General features: G+C 35.7%; 2 protein-coding genes and 1 long non-coding RNA gene across 5 annotated transcripts in view; 1 reads left to right on the forward strand and 2 right to left on the reverse strand.

The window, feature by feature from the left end:
• Positions 1 to 11,386, forward strand: part of uggt2 (UDP-glucose glycoprotein glucosyltransferase 2) — a 33,798-nt gene extending 22,412 nt beyond the window's left edge. For 2 of the 3 annotated variants that reach the window (XM_082176345.1, XM_082176346.1), the window contains exons 31-41: positions 1,964 to 2,048; positions 2,170 to 2,252; positions 3,441 to 3,464; positions 4,968 to 5,066; positions 5,155 to 5,239; positions 5,958 to 6,140; positions 7,081 to 7,241; positions 7,414 to 7,528; positions 7,625 to 7,741; positions 10,340 to 10,496; positions 10,587 to 11,386. In XM_082176345.1, coding sequence (XP_082032471.1) covers positions 1,964 to 2,048; positions 2,170 to 2,252; positions 3,441 to 3,464; positions 4,968 to 5,066; positions 5,155 to 5,239; positions 5,958 to 6,140; positions 7,081 to 7,241; positions 7,414 to 7,528; positions 7,625 to 7,741; positions 10,340 to 10,496; positions 10,587 to 10,609 — 1,132 coding nt within the window. In that variant the 3' untranslated portion in view covers positions 10,610 to 11,386. The remainder of the gene's footprint in view (positions 1 to 1,963; positions 2,049 to 2,169; positions 2,253 to 3,440; positions 3,465 to 4,967; positions 5,067 to 5,154; positions 5,240 to 5,957; positions 6,141 to 7,080; positions 7,242 to 7,413; positions 7,529 to 7,624; positions 7,742 to 10,339; positions 10,497 to 10,586) is intronic. The other variant, XM_082176347.1, reaches the window with a different exon arrangement.
• A 49-nt stretch (positions 11,387 to 11,435) lies between these two features.
• dnajc3a (DnaJ (Hsp40) homolog, subfamily C, member 3a) lies at positions 11,436 to 17,126 on the reverse strand. Its single transcript, XM_082176390.1, has 12 exons — positions 16,935 to 17,126; positions 16,196 to 16,306; positions 15,919 to 16,043; positions 15,736 to 15,810; positions 14,864 to 15,016; positions 14,132 to 14,313; positions 13,779 to 13,898; positions 13,094 to 13,199; positions 12,865 to 12,985; positions 12,277 to 12,409; positions 12,022 to 12,170; positions 11,436 to 11,933 (listed from the first exon to the last, which is right to left on the reverse strand). Exons 1-12 carry the CDS (start codon positions 17,014 to 17,016, stop codon positions 11,773 to 11,775), a joined length of 1,518 nt encoding a protein of 505 aa, XP_082032516.1. The 5' UTR covers positions 17,017 to 17,126; the 3' UTR covers positions 11,436 to 11,772.
• Positions 15,290 to 15,725, reverse strand: LOC309503675. The gene is made up of 2 exons (XR_014207809.1): positions 15,454 to 15,725; positions 15,290 to 15,421 (listed from the first exon to the last, which is right to left on the reverse strand). It is a non-coding gene; the product is annotated as an uncharacterized lncRNA (long non-coding RNA).
• Positions 17,127 to 17,514: the final 388 nt, after the last annotated feature.

Genomic DNA, 17,514 nt, shown 5'->3' on the forward strand with positions numbered 1-17,514 from the left:
TGTAAAACCCTTTAAAGCTATGAATTTTATCAGTACATGCATTTCCCGGGAGTCAAACCTGCCATCGTGGATTTGTTAGCAATATGCTGTACCTGCGCCAGGAATACAGATGCTATCCCAAAAAAAAAGGGCTAAAAGAAACAGCCACACTCAAAATAATGGTAGACATCAAACTCTCCAAAATGTTTGTCCTCAATTTTAATTCTTTTTTCAGATGCATATTTTAGTTGTTCTTTAAGGGAACAGCTGTGGTTTCTCATAGAATTATGGGAGACAGTAAAATATATACCCCATTCATGCAGGTTAAAGTTAGATCGCAATGTAATTTTTCACACTGCTAGTGCGATTATTCATACAGTCTGGGGTCTGGCACACAAAGAAACCGAGAGAGAGAAAGAGAGTTTGTGTGAGAGAGAAAAGAAGTATCACACACACACTGCTGACTGCTAAATTAATGGGAAGGCAGTGTTCCTTCAGTGTGTAATTCATTGATATCCTGCTCTGAGGAAGTGCAGCCTTGTGGATCCAGGGTTTCATTTAGGATGCTGAAGCTAACAGCACTCTGTGTCCTGTATCGCTGGACATTTATCATGCTTTTAATGTCATTACAACTTCCTACTGAGACAGGAGGAATTTGACAAAAGGAACACTCAAAATAATTTCAGTATTGAATTGTGAGAAAGTTCACTTCTTCTTCTTCTTCTTCTTCTTCTTCTTCCTCCTCTTCCTCCTCCTCCTCCTCCTCCTTGTAGTCTATGGCAGCCGATAGAACCGCATGGTTAAAAGTTGTGAAATTTGACACACAGATAAAAGACAGTCCGAAAATTAACCACAGTGTTTTGGTGTCTCTAACGCAATCCCTCTAGCGCCACCAACCAACTGTCCAGAGTTTCACTTAGCGAATCAATCGCGATTCTAATAGTGATTCGATTGCATCCGATGACGTCATTTTCCGATATTAAAATTGTTCCTCCATTTTGAATTTCTCATCCTAGACGGTTGATCCGATTACCTCCAAAATTGTCTCACATCATCTTCAGACCATGCTGGCAAAAAAAGTTAAAAGATGTTTGATAAATCAAACCATTCTCGAATAATACGCGAACAAATTCAACAAAGTGTACATCAAAATGGATGTACGGCTATATCTACACAACGCAGTAGCGTATTGAGACCAAACATGGTAAATGTCATCACAAGCATGACCTGATGCTACATGCTGCATTTCATCACAGTGCCACCTACTGGTCTGGAGAAATGAAAAATGCCTGTTTTTGGCTATAACTTCTGAATGGATTGCTCAAAAATCATAAAACACTTTTAATTCCACGCAGAATACAGAGTCAGATGATACCCAATTTTCTCAAATTGGCCATTATGGGCTTCAGCCAATTAGACTTTATGAATGCATTAGCGTATTGCTACAAAACTTTGTTTGTTATCAGGACCATGCCACCATACCAATTATAAGTAAAATAATGTAACTACTCATTATTACAGTTGGTCTGATGCTCTCAGCCATGCTTGCATAACTCTTTATGCCTTTTTTTTGTGCTTGGCCCCATTAATTGCTGCTTGCTGCTATATTTTTGTCCTTGTTATTGTCGATGTTCTAGTCCTTCAGTTTATCTTGTTCTTATTGTTCTTTTGTTTATCTTGTCTTTGTTGTAGTTCTTATTATTTTTATTTCATCCTCTTTTTCTTGCCTTGTTTGACTTATCACATTTTCCCCATTTATCTCGTCCTTGTTGTTTGTTGTCTGCATTATTTTCTGTAATTTAATTCAACTCAAACTGCAAAACCTATGGACTCTATTCACACTTTTTGTAGATAAAGTAAGCCTTATAGATCTATTGTTACAGGTCTTTAACTTTTAACATGCTTCATTTGTTGTGTTGTGAGCACTGGTATTTCTTTCAGGGAGTGCAGAAATAGTGTTTATATAGTGTTGTGTATGTTTTAGGCATGATGGAACGGACTCGCCTGTCGATGCTGGTAATGTCATTGTGGTGCTCAACAGCTTCCACAGCAAGATCATCAAAGTTAGAGTAAGTGTTGAGATGTTATTGTAGTAGTTGCAATGTATTAACAAGCATTTACAGACTGTGCCTCCATATAAAATATCAGCTGAAGGGACTAATGAAAAAGTAACATCTGTTCTAATATTAGGTCCAGAAAAAGGCTGACAAACTCAATGACGATCTTTTAAGTGAAGAAACCGAATCAAAAGGCATTTGGGACTCAATAACCAGGTGAGTCTGATTTTTGAAGCACTAATCTCATTTTGGATTACATCTTTAAAATCCAGAGTTGAACAACATTTCATCCCCTTGGAATTATAAGGTTCTACAGTATCTGCGTTCTGAGCAGTTTTGAGATATTGAGCTTTAAAGTTTTTGCATTCCATTCGACTGTGTTGAAAGAACCTTTTTATTTTCTAAATAAAAAGTTCCAAAATGTACACAACTTAAAAAACAACATCACATAATGTAAAGAAGTGGTCACAGAATAAGAATATGTGAATAACTAAATTTTGACAAAAATGTCAGATAGAACCTTATAATTCCAAGGGGACGATTTTGTATTTCTAAAGTCACAAAAATGTCACGTCACAAGCAAGATCTTTGTGTACGGCTATACCTGCATAGAATCTGTGGCTGCAGATTTGTACAGAATTTGAACGTTCATCATCAATCGTCTATAAACATCTTGCATGTTTTTTTTAGTAAATATTTTTTGGCTAATTTGATAACGGACACATTCATCAAATCCACTCTGCGAAATTCTCCACAATCAGTGTGGAAAAAAAGGGCAGATCCTGGGTAGGCCTGCCTGTGACTATGCAAATACACATCATTATTCAAAAGTTTGGGGTTGGTCAAATTTTTTTATGTTAAGTTTCTTATATTACCTAGGCTGCATTTATTTGATCAAGAATACATTAGAATAGTAATATTGTGAAATATTATTACAAGTTAAAATAACTGTTTTCTATTTGAAAATATTTTAAAATGTACTTTATCCCTGTGAGGGCAAAGTGATGCAAATAACTTTCAGTATCATTACCTCTGTTTTCAGTGTCACATGATCCTTCAGAAATCATTCTTCTGATATGCTGATTTGTTGTTCTTATTAATATCAATATTGAAAACAGTTGTGCTGCATAATATTTTTGTGGAAACTGATGCATTTTATGCGGGGCTCTGATGAATATCAAGCATTTATTTGAAATGGAAATCTTTTGTAACATTATAAATGTCTTTGCTGTCACTTATGACCAATTTAATGTGCCATTGCTGAATAAAAATATTAATTTCTTAAATTGTTCTGACCCCAAACTTTTGAATGAATATTTGTGTAGGGCGTTTGCATTTTAACTAACAGCTCTGTTGACTACGTTTTATGATCTGTCTCCTTTGCTCATTGCTGTCTTTGTGAAGTGTGTGGAGTTCTTTGGAGAAAAGGTAGGGAACTTAATCTCTACTTGTTTTCACTCTTCTTTTTATCTCAATTTTTCTTGCGTCAGTAAGTGACACAGCAGAATTTCAATTTGTAAGCGGTGATCTATCTTTTTCATTGAGTTTCTCAACTTAGTTTTCACACATATCATTCTCCATATTTAGAAATAGTTTGCCTGGTTGTTTTGAAATTCCACCTTGTCTCAGCAGTGTTACATCACCTCCACTCCACTTGATTTAACAAACATTGCCTCACCTTTTTTTTTTTTTTTTTTGTGGAAGTATGTGGCTTGGAAACGGGGGACTGAAATGTTCCTATGGTGTGATGCTTGCTTTTTATTTTTTTAAATGCTCTAATGTGAATATCTGTTCATAGACAGCAGTAGGTGAAGGTGAGATCTTGGCTAGGGAGGTTGTTGAAAGCTACAGATGGCACTTGTTTTATTTTGTGGCAATGATGGTAATTGAGATCTTTAGGAATCTCTTAACCTCCTCAGAACATACATACTGTGAGTTGCTTAAAAGATCAGCAAACTGTTTGTGAAATCTGTGTTCTTTCGTCATTAACTTATTAAAAGAATAACTTGTGCTGTCTCAAAACCTTGTAGGCTGAACCAACAGAAGTTAGTGATGAGAAAAGATCTAGCATCTTTGCTTGCCGATGCCACTTACTTTGGTTTGATGTTTTGTTACCTAATTCAGTGACATTCATACAGTAAATGGGGTTCAGCAATCAGTCAGCAATGAGAGTATACTCAATAAGATTACCTCTTTCGGTAATTTATTTTAACTTTTGTCAAAAAGGATCAAGCTAATAACCTGCTTATTTTTATTTTTATTTTTTTGCAGTATCCACAACTCTGCCATGTCCATGTTTACCAGTGGACTGTTAATAAATTGTATTTTATTTTATTAAGCTAGGATGCATTCAATTGATCAAAAGTGACATTAAATACATAATGTTAGAAAAGATTTCCATTTTAAATAAATGCTGTTATTTTAAACTTACTATTCATCAGAGAATCCTGAAGTGTCACAGTTACCACAAAATATTAAGCAGCACAACTGTTTTTAACATTGATAAATAAGAAATGTTTCTTGTGCACCAAATCAGCATATTAGAATGATTTCTGAAGGATCATGTGACACCAAAGACTGGATTAATGGCTGCTGAAAAATCAGCTTTGCCATAACAGGAATGAATTATATGGTAACACTTTAGTTTAGGGTCCAATTCACACTATTAACTAGTTGCTTATTAGCATGCTGAAGATATTCTGTTTTTAATACTTATAAAGCACATATTAATTCCTTATTCTGCTTGACCATATTCTACATCCTACCCAATGCCTAAGCTTAACACCTACCTCACTAACTATTAATAAGCAGTAATTAGGAGTTTATTGAGAATTGGACCCTAAACTATATGGTGTGTCTGTGTATTAAAAAAAAATTTGAACAAATTAATTGATGCAGACTTTGATGACTTGGATTTTGGATGTCTTACAGTTTTGCTGGTGGACCAAGTGTGGATGATGGCGATAAGAAGAAAGACGTTCTCAACATTTTCTCAGTGGCCTCTGGACATTTGTATGAGCGCTTCCTGAGGTAGGATCACCACTTGTATGAATGAAACCACATCAGTGTTGTATTTAGCTCCTCATGTTTCTTCTGCTTCCCCTTTTTTCCTTTATAGAATAATGATGCTATCTGTCCTTCAACACACATCAACCCCTGTTAAGTTCTGGTTCCTCAAAAACTACCTCTCCCCCTCATTTAAGGTAAGACTGCTTCTATTCCCAGCTTGCTCTCACCTGGCCGTTCACTGACTGACTGATGCATTTTGTACACCATAAATAGCAAGAGCTGGCTCAAATGACTATTTCAAGTCTGATTGGCTGAATACTAGGTTATTTTTGAAAGCCAGTGTGCACAGGTTTATATTTTTAAATATATATAAAAATTCAGTTGCAAATAAACATTTCTGAGGAATACCTAGTTGCTGGGTTGACCAACTTTAGTTATGGCATCAGATTATTTTTTTATTTTGTTACATTTTATAAGATATAACAATTTTGTGTGTGCTGCTTTGATCTTAGAGTGAGGTCAGATTTCAGATTTATTTATACATTTTTGTGCTGGTTTGTAGGGCCAATTTGGCTCAAATTTAAATAAATGAAATAAAGAAAATTGCTATTGTAATATTTCACTCTAGAATAAAAATGTATCAGTAAAGAAAATATAATAATAGTAATAATGATAATAATCCATTTTATTTTATAGTATAACTGTAAAATACAATACAAATATTTCATTTCATTTTCAGATGTTAAACAATGAGCAGAGCAGAAGTCTATGTAATACATGCTCCAACATAAATCATTAAATTAATGATTTTTCCTAATCTTTACCAAAGAAAATGAGAACAAATTATTGACAAATACATACTTCTATAGTGTATCCTCCTCTATAGTTTATCTTTCATGTTTGCATGTACAGGACACAATCTCATACATGGCGAAGGCATATGGTTTCCAGTATGAGCTGGTCCAGTATAAGTGGCCCCGCTGGCTTCACCAGCAGACAGAAAAGCAGCGAATCATCTGGGGTTATAAGATCCTCTTCCTGGATGTGCTTTTTCCCCTGGCCGTGGACAAGATCATCTTTGTTGATGCTGATCAGGTGACCTTACACATGAGAAAAATAACAGTGGTTCTGAATGGAATGCTAGCCCGCTGCATATTTGTAAAAATAGCATGTGAAAATTACAGTTGATTTGCTTTTTTTTGCTTTTTTTATCCCATTTTATTTAAAATGTTTAGTATACTCAAAAAAAACCTCATTGACATATCCTCATGTTGTTCCAAACCCTCAAGACTTTTGTTCATCTTCTGAGTTTTTTTCTTGCACGTCAAGTCAGTACAATTGAACTTCTGTATTTGATGTGCCTCAAGTATGTGCATTATATGAAAATAAAAGCCTAAATTGAAACTGTTCATCTTATTAAAAGGATCATGTCTCTCAGAAGCCTTGGATTAAACCGTTCCTATGTTTATACGTTCACAATGTATTTATGAATACATCAAAAAAGTTTTGGAGAAATTACTTTCAAGAGGAGAACCGAAATATCTTCGATTTCATTAAAAATATCTTCATTTCGTGTTTTAAAGATGAACAAAAGTCTTATGGTTTAGAATGACGTGGAGGAGTAAATAATGACAGAATCTTCTTTTTTGGGTGAATTTTCACTTTAAAACATCTTGAGTCTTGGCAGTCTATGATATATAATATAGATATACTCGCATAATAATTGGCTCATATTACTTCCAGTTTATCCATTGCACTTGAATGGCAAATTGAGCATTGCATTGTGAAATACCGTATTATGCACTGTGTGCTCTGTTGTATACTGCACATTTTGACAGATTTAGTAGTAAAATAGTGGTGATGTGCATCAATTTCCAGACTGTGAATCTGATTTAACAATACGTCTTACAGTTTGGCATTTTGTACGTTACGCCAGCCAAAAGAATTCACAGGCCAACAATTCATTGTTAGCGCATAAGCAAATAGTGATATCTTCTAATTACAAAACATGACCCTGTGAATGCTTTATATTTAGATTGTCAGGGCAGATTTGAAGGAGCTGAGAGATCTGGATCTAGAGGGCGCCCCGTACGGCTACACGCCATTCTGCGACAGCCGGAAAGAAATGGAAGGCTACCGTTTTTGGAAGACTGGCTACTGGGCCTCCCATCTTGGACACCGGAGATACCATATCAGGTTAGACTTAGACAAATCACATTACTGTACATTGAAAATAGAGAATATCACTTTCGTCTTCAAAATTCTAGATAAATTCTAGAATGGTATAACATTTTTAAATTTAGTTTTGAACGAATATCTGATATTATGAGAGATGTAATATTCAATAAATGTGGCCCTTATCATCCAGTGCATTATATGTGGTGGACTTGAAGAAATTCAGAAAGATTGCAGCTGGAGACCGGCTCAGAGGGCAGTACCAAGCCTTGAGCCAAGATCCCAACAGTCTGTCCAACCTGGACCAGGTATTAGCTTGACATCGCTCAACAGCCAAATGTTCACAACTAGGGAAGGACTTTAATGTGATTTGAATGTTTCTCTTTGGGGTTTGATGCTAACAGGACCTTCCCAACAACATGATCCATCAAGTAGCCATCAAGTCCTTACCTCAGGAGTGGATGTGGTGCGAGACCTGGTGTGATGACAATTCCAAAGCTACAGCCAAGACCATAGATCTGGTTAGTATGCATTCACACCACACTATCTTTTAGCACTAGCAACATGCTACAGCTAAACAAGAATGGGAGACCCATTTGGAAGGTGGGGAGAGTAAAAAAAAAAAAAAAACTGTCAAATACTGTCATGAGCATGTAAGTAAATCCAGGAAACTTTAGCATGGTATGTAAAAGGAAACCAAAATAAGACCGATCTATATAACTATTTCAAATGTGAAGGTGCTGTCATATTGCCGACATTTTGTGGGCAAAAAATGGCAAGAACTCAAGCAGATGGTCAATGTGGTGAATTTACATGACCAACCTGAACACAAGTGATTGAGATTTAAATTGCATTTGTTGTGGATTAAAAGGGTTAACAAGTTGATGAATTTGCATGGGTTTTATATACATGTAACAATTCTTATTAGAACTTACAATAAGGTCTCATTTGTTAACATTAGTTAATGTGTTAGCATACATGAACTAACAATGAGCAGTATTTTTACAGCATTTAGTCAGTTAATGTTAATAAATGTTCATGTTCACAGATACAACTTTGGTTACTTGAACTTTTAAGGAGACGTAGTTATATTGTACTTACTCAAATAAGAGTAATATTAATAAACTACATGTACTTACTAGAGTTAATGTTAGGGTTTTGGTTTAGGGTTAGTTACTTGTAATTATGCATAATTTACTGTTATTACTGTAGTAATTACATGTAATAATGTGTAACTACGTCACCTTAAAATAAAGTGTTAACACATCTTTTGATTTAAAAAAATTTAAATGTTGGAATTAACTAAGATTAATAAATGCTGTAGAAGTATTGTACATTGCTAGTTCACGATAATGAATACAATTAATATAGATGACTAATGTTACCAAACATAACAAGACCTTATTGTAAAGTGTTACCAATATACATTAGAGTTTAGATATTTTATATCTTCCAACATAACCCCACGTTTTTTTGGCACAGATTATCATTTTAGCAGTAATGATCAAATTACTTTGTTTCATTTTACGAAAAATTGTATTGAAAACGACATGCGAGATGATATCATGTTGAAATGCCTGCAGTCTGATCATACCCAGATTTCTTCATTCGCACCATGGCTAACGCACACACACACTGAGCGACAAAAATAGTAGTCTCATTTACACCCTCTTCCTCCCTGCCGGCTGCTCCTGGGAGGTGGAGAGGGAAATGTCTCATTAGAGATGGCAGTGTGGGAAATGTGTGTGAGGGCTGCAGCTCACAGCACAGGCTGGTCTCACTCGCTCAGCTTCAGAAGAGTGTTGACCACTGCATTCCATTCAGCGCTCTCACCTCATTAATGTATACCAAGTTTAGTTGTGAAAGTCTTTTGCTTCAGTGGCATGTGGGTATATTTTTACCATAGGTGTAATTTGCAGGTGGGAGGAGTTGGATATTTTTTTTTGCCAGGGTCGATATTGTCCCCACCACTTTTTGAATCGTCTCGTGGCACGGATGTACCCAATACAAATGAAACATCTCCAGTTGACCAGCAGAGTATTCATTTCCTTCGTTTGGTAAATGAGAGGCGATCTGGAAGGCAGCAGGGTTTTCTTGTGGCTGTGTGGCTTCACACAGACGAGAACTTCAATCTATCACTTAATGCCGTTGCGGAAACACTATTTCGTCTGGGGAAATCACAAAACAAAATGCACACAAAAGTGTCCCTGCTCTTGATATGCAATCATGGATGAATATCTTTGGTTTTAATGAGAAAAAAACAATATAGTAAGGCGAATTAGAACCCAGAACTTAGGACACGCTTAACAAACCATTAGGGCTCTCGAAATGTTTTAGCATCATTACTCCAGTTTTTGAGTGTCACATGATCCTTCAGAAATCATTATAATATTGTGATTTGGTGCTTAAGAAAAGTTTCTTATTATCATCAATATTGAAAACTGTTGTGCTGCTTAATATTTTGGGGGAAACCATGATGATACATCTTTTTTCAGGATGAACCAGAGAAGCATTTATTTGAAATCGAAATCTGTTGCAACATTATAAATGTCTTTGTCAAATGAATCTATATAATGCGCACCTCAAACTTTTGAACAGTAGTGTATGGTTTTACATCAATTCATTGACAATAATTTACTAATATATATACTATTATAATAAATAATATAATTTGCTGCAGAACTTTAAATAAAAATCAATAGCCCATAGCCCTACCAGTGAAAAATGTGGACACGTTTGACAATATATGGTTCTTCTCATAATCGTAACCATTTGAGGATTATGCTTTAATGCTAAAAAGTTAAGTAACCAGTTTGAGCTTAGATGTGGTGTGCTTTTAATTTTGGCGTCATTTCTTAGTTTACGTAACTTTTTTTTTTTTTTTTACTTTCCGTGCCAGTGGCACAACGAAAGTGCCGTTATGTTGTAAAAATGTGCTTAATGACTCAAAAGTCATGAAAGTGGTAAAATCAAGCTTTATTATAGACGAACGGCATTGGCAGTTTTCACTTGAAGTGCTCAGGAAATTAAATAAGGCCACTCAAGGAACTGTTGAAAAATGTGGAAGGGAGTGTTTTACCACCACAATTGACTGTTTTGTTTGGGTTGATTTATTGCAGTGCAATAACCCAAAGACCAAAGAGCCCAAGCTGAGTGCAGCCGTGAGGATTGTTCCAGAATGGTCTGAGTATGACAATGAGATAAAGCAGTTTCTGAAACAGGTGAAGGACCAGGAGGAGAAAATTACCCAGGGTAAACCATCACCACAGCACACAGGTAAGACTTAGTCATCACTAAAATGACGATATTTTTGTCAGTAAGCCTTGGGATTAATTAAGTTCTTGAACATCATTTGTATTTTAACAGGCACTCGACGTGAGGAACTTTAGTTCTTGGCGTTTGCACCAAAACTTCCTGTGAATCTTGAACTCTACCATACAGAGATGTTTTCCACAACAGGAACACTGAGGAAATATAATAATGGACTTAAGCATTTTTATTATGCATATAATTTTTTGAATTCTTTCTGACTTCAAGATGTAAACTGTATACATGACATACCTTTTTTATAAATTGTTGACTAAAAGTAGTAAAGAAATTGCAGTGTTATCTGATATTTTTGGCCAGTCTACGAACTTATAATGGCACTGGTGTATATCTGTAGTATTTATAAGAGGAAAAACATGCCAATATTGTGTACATTCCTCCAGAGAAGACTGTAAATGCCTTTTTTGTAAACATTTTCTGTAAATATTCCATCACCATAGTTTATCAGTCTGTGTTTGCAAATAAAGGGTACCTGAGATTTCAAATGGTTGCTTTATAACAAAGGTCTCATAAATTAATTACCTTGATATTTTGAAATACTGAATACTACTAAGTAGAGCTCTTAGATATTTATTTCCTAAATAAACCATACACAATTTTAAACTATAATGGGAGATGTGAATTCAAATTACTGTATTCACTGCTGACAAAGTTTGTCAACTCTGCAGATCCAATCCACAAAACAATCTCTGTATCCCAGGTAATGAGGCAGATATTTTACATTCCCTATTTTATTTATATTGTTATATCACATTATTGTCTCTGTACATGTTTGTTTCTATGCCTTGATGTTCAAGGATGTGGATTTTCTCAGGAATAAAGTGATATTTTTATGTCAACTTGTCTTTTTTACGTTGTGTCTAAAACCAGGCAAAAAGAACATATTCATTTAAATAAGCATTCGTCTCTCTTTATTTAATTATTTACATCATTATTCGATTCATAGAAAAATAGTATCATTTTCTATGTACATATTATACTCAAGAATGAAACGTTCAACACGTATAGACATTGCTTGGAGAATAACCTTGCGTTCTGGATTGTAAGATCCCTGAAAGTAGAGGAAGTGCTTCAAAGAACAACAGTTAGCAAGCGGGATCACTTGACAGCCTGTTTAAAGGCGCTTGTCATGTCAGAACCGTGCCTGTGGGAAGGTTCAGAAGGTGCCAGTTCCTATTGGCTGATTCCAGCACATATTCAGGCCCTAGGTCCTTTTAGCCGAGCCTTAGTTGAAACCGAATTTGAAGTTAAATGGCCCAGAGCCGAAAGGATTGAATCCCTGGAAGTTGTCCCAGCCACCGTGGAAGTGGTGGTGGTGATGTCCCCCACCCTGCTGACTCTCTGGATCCATGGGATCCTCGCCCTGGTCAAACTTACTCCTCATCTCTGCAGAGAAACGGAAGAACAAGACGTAATTACCATAGAACCGAACAACAACAGTGTAAAGTACACCACATGTGGCACTAAAACATACCAGGATTGGTGAGAACTTCTTTGGCTTGAGCGATGTCTATAAACTTCTTCTCTGCCTTTTTCTTTTCTTCTTCATCCTGGAAGTTGTCTGGATGCCACTGCTGCGCCAACTTTCTGTATGCTTTCAGGATCTCTTTCTTTTGGGCAGTTCTGCAACCACAGCAGTTTAATAAGAATGTTTACTCATTTCGAAATGAGTGTTAGGCCACTGCATTGAAAATACAAAGTAGAACTCTCCATCATCTGTTTATCTAACCTCTTCACACCCAGGATCTTGTAGTAATCCCTCTTCTTGGACTGTTTGAGGAGCCGGTGTGCTCTCTCCAGACCCTCCTTGATCTGCCGGTCATTCTCACTATGTTCTTTAGCACTCTCAAAGTCCTTAATGGCTGCCAAAAGAACAAATCCGTCACCACACTTGATCATTTTAAGAGCAATCTTGAGAAAGAAGCCAATTAATTGATTCTAAAGCAATAAAATAAAAAAATAAATAAAAAAATACAATACTGCTGAGCATGAACATACAGCAACCGTAAAAATAAATGAGCTTTTCAAAAGCTTTTACAGTGCCATTATATCTCTGTCAGACAACATTTAAATTTTTATTGCCATACGTAAGGGCAATTCTTCAGGTCTTAGTGAAATTATAATCACAGAAAATAATTGCTGATAATATGAATGAGTAATTTAATTTAATTAGCAAATGTATTATATTCCATTATTTATCCATTCATATTTCAACTGCATGCCCTATGTATTAACTAATATGACTAAGTTATTAATAATATATAATTACAATTATTCAACTTTTTTAAAGTGTTGTTTTTTTAAGTAAACATGCTACCTTCTTCATATTGGTCATCCTGGAGGAGGGCCTCTGCTCTGTCTTTCAGAGCATTCACATTATGAGGGTCTGCATTCAGAACTTCACTGCACATTGAGATGGCTCTAGCAGTTTGTTGGTCCTGTGGAATAAAACCAAAACATATTCACCTTATTCTATCACTTACACACAGATGCAGTGTACGCTTTGGTAGACGGCGACACCTTGTGGTCGTGGAGCTCAGTCTCACCTTTGACAAACAGTGGCACATGCGCTCTTTGGCATTATGTATGAACTGAGGAACATTTGGTTCAGTCTTCATAACGGACTCATATTTATTAACTGCATCACTGTACCTGTGGATTTAGAAAAACAACCATTTAGTTGTCAATCGATGAATGCGCATTCACAAGTTCAAATAAAGTAACTTTATTCTTTAAATCAAAGAAGAAAAAAAACTTTTATTTAGCCAGGACACATTAAATCTATCAAAAATTGACAGTAAAGACTATTCTCTTTCAAATAAATTATGTTCTTTTCAAAGAATTCTGCAAAACAATATATAAAGTTGTCCACAAATATTAATCAGAACCCTTGATAATAAGAAGAAATGTTTCCTGAGAGCCAAATCTGCATATTAGAATGATTTCTGAAGGATCATGTGACACGGAAGACGAGAGTAATGATGCTGAAAATTCAGTTTTGCCATCACAGGACTAAATAACACTTTAAAATAGATTACAATAAAAAAGTTATTTGAAATTGTAATAATATTTCCCAATATTACTGTTTTTACTGTCTTTTTATTCAAATAAATGTAGCCTTGGTGAGCAAAGGAGACATCTTTCAAAACATAAATATTACAGATCCCAGACGTGTGTGCGTGTAATTAGTCTTATTATTGATGTTAGTTTTATAAATATTTTGAGACATACTTCTGCTCCTGGATCAGTTCTTCAGCACCCTGGATCTGTTTGTTGAGCTTCTTAACTTGCTTGTAGTGACTGAAGCACAGCTTATGATCTGGGTCCAGTTTCAGACACTCCCTCACCTCACTGCAGACAAAAAATAAACCCTTAAATCTGGATCCAAACATTTACTAGAGATTCAAAATAACCAGGATGTCACTCACTTTAGACATAGTGTGGCAGCTACAGTATGTACATTCATCTTTGCAGTTCATTTCACATACTATTATTAAAACAATGTAGGTAGTTTACAGTGTAGACCTATATTGTGCACTCCAAACTCCCAGACTTAATACATTAATAACCACATGTTGACTTACTTGAGGGACATCTCATGGTCTCCCAGCTTATAATAGATGGTGCTGAGCTTGTAGAAAGCCTGAGTGTTGTCACTTTTGAGTTTTGAAGCGGCCTTGAGGTCACTGATGGCTTTGCCCATTTCACCCAACTGAATGAAACACTCGGCCCGCATCTCTCTGGAGTCCGCATCCCAAACACACGTCTGAGAGGAGGACAAGCAAATGTAATCCATTGTTAGCTTTGTATTTTAAATATGAATCCTTTGCTGTTGACATTTAATATGATATTTGTTCTGTTTTCAGTTCATGCAAAGCAAATTTTCTGAACAAATAGTGCTCTTATTGAGCACAAACAATCATTTTCTGCACCAGGACAAAACCAGGATGGATCACCTACAGGAACCTCTAGGGTCAATACAAACTATCATGTTTATAAAGGGAGGGACATTATCCAGGTCACTGCTATTTTAGTATCATTGATATACTATTATAATGTTTTTAATATACTGAATGAGATTTTATGTTTATATTTTACTTTAATTTTAGTTAAAGTTTTAGTAATTTTGTTCTGTGTTTTTGTCACTCACTCACTCACTCACTCACTCCTGGCTACTAGCTAAAATAGAATAAGTTTATAAACTTTTTTTCTTTAATATTTATTTCAGTTAACGTTTATTTTGTTTCAAGTGAACGTTTTTTTTTTTATGGTTTCAGTTTTAGTTACAGATAATAGCTTGATCCAGGTTAACTCACATCAATGATGATGTCAAGGTGTGATGTGGCAGAGCCGTAGTCTTGGCGGTTGAAATCGCTCTTTGCCTGGGCCACCAGTCTCTGAATTTCATCAGATTTCTTCAGCAGGCTCTGTGCCTCCTGCTCTTCCCTACTGCTTGGGTTTGATTTGAGCTGGATGAAAGAAAGAAAAAATATGTCATCCTTAAGAGCATGAACAGGTAGAAAGTATCCGAACAGCACAACAGTTCAGGTGTGCACTGTGCAGGTTAAATGAAGCCTTTGGAGTATTAGACTGGTTATATACCCCGCTGACTGACCCAACTAAGAATACTCCGGAGAAGGATGAGGGCACAACAGGAAACTTAAATTAAATATTATGTTTCCTCATAGGTGATACAATTAATATATTAATATGAGATATAGAATGCATAGTCATTTTAAAAAAAAATTGGCAAAGATGAACAAAGATTGATCTCAGAACTTATGTGGCCATGCTTGCTAACTAAAAGTGCACTGATCAGAAAATGTTATGCCAAAACCAATAACCTGTATTTTAGCATTATATAAAAAACTGACCTTATCTGCAATACTTATTTTCAAAGACCCACTTTCACCACAGTTTTACAAATATTAAACCACATGCTGTCTGCAAAATACACCACACTGTAAAATTACAGAAAACAATTCACATTTTGGTGAAATGTCAACACATATGGCATTATTAATAAAATAGGTGTGACTTCCACAATGTGTGTGAATCCTTGCATGAAGATATTTTAAATATACACCCTAAAGCACTAGCCTACCCTTCATCACAAGTTAAAGACGGCCAATAAGGATCAGCTTGTGTCTGATTGGTGCATCTCTAATGCTAACCAAATGTCACTCACCACTCTTTTGAAATCATTTTCTGCTTCATCAAGTTTGCCGTGTTTCAGCAGTAGATTTCCTCTCTGAAGCCTAGCCTGTGGATTAAGAAGAAACACTAGTTCATTTCTGGGTAACAGGTTTTGGTAAATAATTTAAAAATACTGTATATATTTTTACAGTGTGAAATGATTCTGAAAACCCACCGATGTGAAATCTGGTTTAAATTCAATGACTTTGCTGAGGTCTGGTAGTGCAGATTTTGACTTTCCCATTGCTAGGTAAACAGTTGCTCTCCTATAGTATGCCATGTAATTTTTGGGATCACCGTCTGATAATTAATCAAAATAAATAAATAAATATATGAATAAATCTAGACACACTGCTTACATCAAAGTGGCATTTTGTGGAAAACAATGTGACATTGCATAATTACACACAAGATTTAATTTAGGTTGTCATGTAAAAAGATCCAGTACTCACCAACAGCAGCGTGGAAGTGAGATAGAGCATCAGCCAGCTGTCCTGCGGCCAGAAGCTTCTTCCCCATCTCCAGATGGTTCTCAACACCACCATCCTTCCCACCATTAACTCCTGCAATACATGTGAAAAGAAAATATGTTGGAAGTCTAGAATGAACCAGACAGTAAAACAAGGTATACATGCAATACCTGCATCATGTATTTAGTAGTAGACAGTAGAGTACACTAAAGTAGTGTAGTGCACATTAAAGTTGGTATGGCATAGTATGTCCACTAGAATGGAGTAGATTCCACTTGAGTAAATTACAATAGAGTCGAGTAGACTAGATTAGTAAACATTTTAGTTAGGTGCAACAGTGTCAACTTATTATTGCAGTGGAACCACAGTGTTTAAACAACAGTTAAATAAAGACTTTAAAGCAGTAAAATAGGAAAAAACAGTAAACAATATATATACTATTGAATGAATAACCCACAATAATCATCATTAAGGTTAAAAAAAATGCTTGACAGGTAGCTGGATGCTCAGCTGCGTTTCTGGACTAATGTGACAGTTCTCCATATGTACTCCATATGTAGGATTTTTCATCTCTCACTGACTTTGTATTGAGTTTATTTTAAGAACAACGAACAAAGTCACTTTCTCTAAACAACTGTCATGAAGACGAACGTATAGTTCACTACAAACCTGGTTAAAAAACATTTATTATCATTAACCAGCACTAGCATTGACCACTTACCTTCGTATCGAAGATCGATCAAAACTAGTAAAAAAGGAACGTAGCTTAGCAATTTGTGCGCCACTGGGCTTATAGCAACCATGTTTTCTTCTTTTCTCCGTCAAATCACTGATTTAATGTATAAAGTTCCTAAAGACACACTGGACATTCGCATAGCTGTCAGGCCAGCAGACATCATGTTCACTGATCGTGGGTCCCTCTGATTGGCTGATATTTCCATAAACCCCGCCCATCAAGTACTGTTCAACGGAGACGAGCCACGGCATCATTATTTTGATTCTGTTTGCGCATGCGCGCGACAGTGAGTACGCAGATTGGTGTGTGTGTGTGTGAGGAATCAAGTTGTGTTATTACAATAATGCATTCAAACTTCTTATGTAGCACTGTATTTTTTTAAAGGGATTCTAAATTATTTCCGGTAACTGTATACAACTAGGCAAGTCTTCTCAGCACGATCATTGGAATAAACTGTGGTAGAAAAGGGAATAGTTTTGATATATCTAAGCTTGTGATTTTATATATTTTTTCAGTCATAGGCTAACGTTACATATTTATACCGTTCACCCAGTTGTACCTGTGT

The sequence above is a fragment of the Leuciscus leuciscus genome, assembly GCF_965113295.1.
Source record: "Leuciscus leuciscus genome assembly, chromosome: 7".
Taxonomy (NCBI): Eukaryota; Metazoa; Chordata; class Actinopteri; order Cypriniformes; family Leuciscidae; genus Leuciscus; species Leuciscus leuciscus.